This window comes from Egretta garzetta, unplaced genomic scaffold (genome assembly GCF_000687185.1).
Source record: "Egretta garzetta isolate BGI_Z169 unplaced genomic scaffold, ASM68718v1 scaffold172, whole genome shotgun sequence".
Lineage (NCBI taxonomy): Eukaryota > Metazoa > Chordata > Aves > Pelecaniformes > Ardeidae > Egretta > Egretta garzetta.
The window spans coordinates 1,027,915-1,034,448 of record NW_009258951.1 but is presented as its reverse complement, the minus strand read 5'-3'; the positions used below and the strand labels follow the sequence as shown (position 1 = coordinate 1,034,448).

General features: G+C 59.2%; 1 protein-coding gene across 1 annotated transcript in view; it reads left to right on the top strand.

The window, feature by feature from the left end:
* EPHB3 (EPH receptor B3) overlaps window positions 1–5,736 on the top strand; it is a 19,942-nt gene extending 14,206 nt beyond the window's left edge. Inside the window, 13 exon segments of the mRNA XM_035889976.1 lie at window positions 943–1,123; window positions 1,125–1,432; window positions 2,246–2,370; window positions 2,533–2,701; window positions 2,796–2,901; window positions 3,277–3,374; window positions 3,533–3,655; window positions 3,757–4,004; window positions 4,251–4,466; window positions 4,558–4,707; window positions 4,795–4,988; window positions 5,170–5,325; window positions 5,628–5,736. Coding sequence (XP_035745869.1) covers window positions 943–1,123; window positions 1,125–1,432; window positions 2,246–2,370; window positions 2,533–2,701; window positions 2,796–2,901; window positions 3,277–3,374; window positions 3,533–3,655; window positions 3,757–4,004; window positions 4,251–4,466; window positions 4,558–4,707; window positions 4,795–4,988; window positions 5,170–5,325; window positions 5,628–5,736 — 2,183 coding nt within the window.
* The last annotated feature ends 798 nt before the right edge of the window (window positions 5,737–6,534 follow it).

Genomic DNA, 6,534 nt, shown 5'->3' with positions numbered 1-6,534 from the left:
GACGGGTCTTTCGCCACTTTGGCCAGCTGCAAACGCAGAGCACAGGACCCGCTTCCTTGGGGCAGCACTGTGATAAATCAGGCTATTTTAAGGTGTGGGTCAGGTTCCCGAGGCTGCTCTGCGCCTTGGCTTAAAGTGCCATTAATCCTTTCACGTGCCCCTCGTTACAACTAAACACCCCACGGTGCCAGCCGGGCCAGACCCCGGGACTTGTGGCTCCTTGAAGGACCCTGATCGGAAGCAGGGTTAGGAGGAGGCAGCAATGCCAAAACAGCTCTTTAGCCAAGGACCTGACGGAATGTTTTCATCTTGCTCAGCACTCCACTTGAGCCAGCCTCTGGAGGTGCCACCTCCCCGGGGATGAAAAGTGGCTGAAGAGCCCAAGGCAGATGTTTTGGGGCTGAGTGGCTGCGTTTGGGGCTGCAGAGGCCTCTTGTGGGGGCTGCTGTAGGCAGGGCTGAGGGATCCTTTCTGATCGCTGACCCTATGGTGGGTTCTGGGCATGGAAACCAGATGGGGAAGGGGGGAGCCAACGCATGCAAAACTTGTGGGAAGTGCCATGAAGAAACACAACTGGAGACGTGCTCTCCTGGCTGGACCTGCCCTGATCCCCTCACAGCTGCTGGTGATGGGCTTTTCCCACCTCCGCCTGCCCTGGGTCTGCTGCCGGAGCACGGCATCTCCTGGGCAGAGCTGTGCCTGTGCTGGTGGGTGCCCCTGCCCTGTGCCAGCAGCCTGCTTTAGCCCACCCTGCCCGGCCATGGGGACAGTGTCCCTGGGCATGGCTGATGGCGCTGGGAAGGCCTGTAGGTGGTCTGTGGTCCTCAAGCCACTGATCAGAGATTTGGCAGGGAGCAAGGAAAGGTCTGGCCAGCCTTGGGGGGAACGGTGGATGTTTTCTGGGTGCACTTTGTAACTCTGATCTGTTTTCCCTTCCTCCAGCTTGTGGCCCAGGAACCTTCAAATCTAAGCAGGGGGAAGGTCCCTGCTCTCCCTGCCCTCCCAACAGCCGGACCACCTCTGGAGCAGCCACAGTCTGCACATGTCGAAACGGCTTCTTCCGGGCAGACACAGACCCCGCAGACAGCGCCTGCACCAGTGAGTCCTGCCCTGGGAGAGGAGGGGAGGAACGTGAACGAGACGTCGCTGGTGCTGGAGTGGAGCGAGCCGCAGGACACGGGTGGGCGGGATGACCTGCTCTACAACGTCATTTGCAAGAAGTGCAGCGTCGAGCGGCGCCTGTGCACCCGCTGCGACGACAACGTGGAGTTCGTGCCGCGCCAGCTCGGCCTCACCGAGCGTCGCATCTACATCAGCAACCTGATGGCCCACACCCAGTACACCTTCGAGATCCAGGCTGTGAATGGCATCTCCAACAAGAGTCCCTACCCTCCCCATTTTGCCTCTGTCAACATCACCACCAATCAGGCAGGTCAGTGGAGCTGCCGGCGAGCAGAGGCAGGCTCTCCACCGCAGAGCGGAGTGGGAATTTCTTGCTGACAGCCTTGGAGGCTGCAGTCCTTTGTGCTGCCGCATTACCGGCTCTCCGCGCCTGCATCTAATCCCCTGGGTAAATTCTTCTCTCAGTTTAACACATGTCCCTGGAGGAGATGAGATTGGAATGCGTGCAAGCGGAGAAGGGCAGGGTTGGCAGATGCTTTGGAGAGCTCTGGATCTCCTAGACCTACCCCAGAGATGTTGTGCCGGCTGCGTAGGGAGGAGGAAGGAAATGAGATTTCTTCCCTGTGGGCCTGGGAAGGCTCAGCACCAGCCCAAACCTTTGCAGCCAGCCGAGTGCTCTGCCGTTCCCTCCTTCCTCCCGCTCTGGCCCAGCTCCAGCCCACTGGTAATCTCCAGCCACCACGCTCTGATCTGATTTCACGGGTCTCATTGATGGGGTGGAGCGCAGAGCTCTGGGCGAGTGGAGGAGGGGAAGGAGCCCTGGTTTGGGCTGGCAGGGCCCTTTCCCAGGCCAGTTTGCAGCTAGGCATGGGGTGAAGCGTTACCTCGGTGCTGTTTCCAAGGCTCCCCTTGGTCCCTTATTACCTTAGCTGCAAGATGTTGAGATCGCACCTCCCTACAGAGACTTGTAGGAGACCAGTCTCAAAGCTTTTCCATGCCTTTCCACCAAGGTTGTCCAAGCAGGTCCCAGGCAGAGAGTCCCTTAACGCGTATGCAGGATGGTGGAGGGTGGAGCCTGGAGCCTGGCACAGATGGCTCATTTCTCCCCTGCCCTCTTTCCTAGCCCCATCTGCCGTGCCTACGATGCACCTGCACAGCAGCACTGGGAACAGCATGACACTGTCGTGGACTCCCCCGGAGAGACCCAACGGCATCATTCTTGACTACGAGATCAAGTACTCAGAGAAGGTAAAGCAGGAGGCAGAGCAGCCTTTTCCTTCCTCCAGCCCCTCTGGCTGGCCGTCAGCACCATGGCAAAGGGGGTCCCTGGAGAGAGAGTCCTGGGGGATGTGGGAGCCAGCAGAGGGGGGATTGCTTCACAGAGGTGGCACCCACATGTCTCCCCTACAGCAAGGCCAGAGCGATGGCATTGCCAACACGGTCACCAGCCAGAAGAACTCAGTGCGGCTGGATGGGTTGAAGGCCAACGCTCGGTACATGGTGCAGGTCCGGGCACGCACGGTGGCTGGGTACGGCCGCTACAGCCTCCCCACGGAGTTTCAGACAACTGCAGAGGACGGTAGGTACCAGGACTGGGCTGCCTCCATCCCCCAGCCCTCCTGTGCGTGCTGCTTCCCCAGTTTGACTTTGATTCCTGCTTCTCCCTCCGTCAGGCTCCACCAGCAAGACTTTCCAGGAGCTGCCTCTGATTGTGGGTTCGGCCACTGCGGGGCTGCTCTTTGTCATCGTTGTGGTGATCATCGCTATCGTCTGCTTCAGGTACTGGCTTTGCAGGGAGAGGGGGTGGTTCAGAGCTGGGTTTGGGGGTTGTTCATGTCTGCCCCAGAGCTTTCCCCCTTCTCTGTGGGTAGAGGTCTGGCAGCACCAGTCTGAGAGCAAAGGACTGGACCTGCTGCACGTGGGTACCAGAGCATGGGTCCTGCGGGAGGACTGTGCATCTCTGCTTCCCCAGCACCAGCTGGGGCTCTGCCCAGGCTCCTGCCATCCTCTCTCAGCACAACTAGGCCATCTTTTCCCATTGCACCTCGTGCAGAGGGATGGCTCTGCTCGCAGGCTGCCGGAGGGGAAGCTCTCTGCTGCAGGCTGGCTGTGCTGGAATGTGGAAGCTGGCAGTGAATGTCTTTGCCCCATCAGGAAAGGGATGGTTACTGAACACCTCCTCTCGTCTCCTTTGGGCAGGAAGCAACGCAACAGCACAGACCCCGAGTACACAGAGAAGCTGCAGCAATACGGTGAGTGTGAGAGCCCATCAAATGGGCTCTGCCTGCCCTCTAGGCTAGCCCGTCGCTAGCTAGAGACCAGGAGGGATGGGCTGACAGCCGCCCAAGCTGGCTTAGCATCAGTCACCTGTGTTGCATCCCTCCTGGTGATGACTCCTCTGCCCTTGCAGTCACCCCTGGGATGAAGGTCTACATTGACCCCTTCACCTACGAGGACCCCAACGAAGCTGTCCGGGAATTTGCCAAAGAGATTGACATCTCCTGTGTCAAAATTGAGGAGGTCATTGGAGCAGGCAAGTTCCTGGGGCTGGGCACAGCAGCTGCTGAGGCTGCTGCCTCTCACCCTGCTCCGTGGCTCACCTTGCCCCCCCCTCCTCCCCTTCCTCACCCACAGGGGAGTTTGGCGAGGTGTGCCGCGGGCGCCTGAAGCTGCCTGGCCGCCGCGAGATCTTTGTGGCCATCAAGACGCTGAAGGTGGGCTACACAGAGCGGCAGCGGCGGGACTTCCTGAGCGAGGCCAGCATCATGGGCCAGTTCGACCATCCCAACATCATCCACCTGGAGGGTGTGGTGACCAAGAGCCGCCCTGTCATGATCATCACAGAGTTCATGGAGAACTGCGCGCTCGACTCCTTCCTCCGGGTGAGCATCCATCCCCTCCTGCCCTGAGCTGAGGGCTGCAGCGCATGGGGGACAGCAGCTCCGAGCCCTCCTTCTCCATCCCTCTGCATTGTTGCGCTGGCACACCCAGGGTTAAGCTGTGCATAGACATCATGGGGTGGGGGAAGAAGGGTGGCTCTAGGGAGGAGGAAGGTGGTGGTAGCATATTGGGATCCTTCCTCAGTCCGTTTGGGGTGTTGCAAACCCCTCTGACCTCTCCTCTGGCAGCTGAACGATGGGCAGTTCACGGTCATCCAGCTGGTGGGGATGCTGCGAGGCATCGCTGCTGGCATGAAGTACCTTTCGGAGATGAACTATGTGCACCGGGATCTGGCTGCCCGCAACATCCTGGTCAACAGCAACTTGGTCTGCAAAGTGTCCGACTTCGGGCTCTCTCGCTTTCTGGAGGACGACCCAGCCGACCCTACCTACACCAGCTCCCTGGTATAGGACTCTTGGGGGGGTACCCACCAATCTGGGTGCAGGGGGTACACCTCAGCTATGTGCTAAATAATGGAGCTGTGTATCTGTGCAGGGGGGCAAGATCCCGATCAGATGGACGGCTCCTGAGGCCATTGCCTACCGCAAATTCACTTCAGCTAGCGACGTGTGGAGTTACGGCATCGTCATGTGGGAAGTGATGTCTTACGGGGAGCGACCCTACTGGGACATGTCCAATCAGGACGTAAGTGCTCCCTGTGGAGTGGGGAGCTGTGGGCTGCCCGTGAGAGCCCAGGTGGCTCACAGCCTGCCTCTGAATGTCTCTCTGCAGGTGATCAATGCAGTGGAGCAGGATTACCGCCTGCCACCCCCCATGGACTGCCCCACAGCGCTGCACCAGCTGATGCTGGACTGCTGGGTGCGGGACCGCAACCTGCGGCCCAAGTTTGCACAGATCGTCAACACGCTGGACAAGCTCATCCGCAACGCTGCCAGTCTGAAAGTCATCGCCAGCGTCCAGTCGGGGTGAGTGGCATCCCTGCCTCCAGCCAGGACTTCCCCCAAGCCCGGGGAACGCTGGGGTGGTTGCGACTAGAGATGTGGGAGGGCAGGGATGAGGAATCTCCCACGCTTGCAGTCACACCTCTCTGTTCCGGGCTCCCTGTGACCTGTAGCTCTCGTGACCTGTAGCTCTCTTGCCCTTTAGCATCTCCCAGCCACTCCTGGACCGCACTGTCCCAGATTACACCACCTTCACCACTGTGGGAGACTGGCTGGATGCCATCAAAATGGGACGGTACAAGGAGAACTTTGTCAATGCCGGCTTTGCCTCCTTCGATCTGGTGGCACAGATGACTGCAGAGTAAGTCCCTGCTTGTGGAGGAGGGAGAAGGCTGGTGCTGCTGCACATTGTCCCTTGTCCCTTGCCTCTCCGGCAGCCAGCTCCTCCAGCCTGAGCATGTGGAGGGCTGTGTTGTGCATGGAGTTTTCCCAAGTGAGTTAAGGTCTGGGATTCAGTGTCCAGTCCCCTATTAGAGGGACACTGGAGCTTGGCAGAGGGCTGTAATGAAGATGGATGGGTCCCTTGGCAGCAGCTAGATGGGGCAGAGCCACGTGCTGGTATTGCTGCTGGCAGGGGGCTGAGTCTTCACCTTCTCCTTGCAGAGACCTGCTGAGGATAGGGGTGACGCTAGCAGGGCACCAGAAGAAGATCCTGAGCAGCATTCAGGACATGAGGCTGCAGATGAACCAGACGCTCCCAGTGCAGGTTTGACCGCAGGGAACTCTGCATTGGAACGGACCAAGGGAACCTGCCAACCAGGTTCAGTTTGCGGTGCAGCCCGGCTTCCCGTTTCCCCCTTCACATGGCGCTCCTCTGCCTTGGACAGTCGCCTGGGACGGGACAGGATGGGCCGCCCTTCCCTGGATCGGAGGCACTCGTGCCGAGAGGGAGCCCAGCTTTTCGTCCCGTGTCCTGGAGCGGCGAGGCAGCAACGCATCTTCATATTGAAGATGGATTATGGGACAGAGATGGCACATCCCGCTTCCCGCCCTGTCTCGGTGCTCATCGGTTTGAAGAGTTGTTCTGCTTCTTGGATTTCTTTTCACCCCGTTTTCCCCCCGAAGTCCTCACTTCCCTCCCCTCCCTGAGGCCACAGACTGTCGACCTGTCCACTGAGTCCGTCAGACACGTCCGAAGCCTTCCCCAACTCTGGTCCCCGCGTGGAAGCAGCCAGGGGAGGCCGAGCCAGCGACAGGGCTGGGGCCATCGGCTCCAGACAATCACTCCTCTCCTCCAGCCCTGGCGGCCCCTCCGCCCGAGGGTCTGCACTGGAAAGTGTCCGAAGGGAAGGCTTCGCTCCCTTTCTTGGCTTTGCACGCCAGAACCCAAACCCCATGAGATTTACTATGCAGGGAGTTAGGCAAAAAAAAAAAAAAAAAAGAAAAAAAAAAAGAGAGATATTAAAAAAAAAATAAAAATAAGAGGGAGCAGAAAGGGGAAGGAGGGAGACCAGGCGCCCGGCTCCACATCTCTTACCCTCTTGGTTCTCCTGGCCCGCCCTGGAGTGTG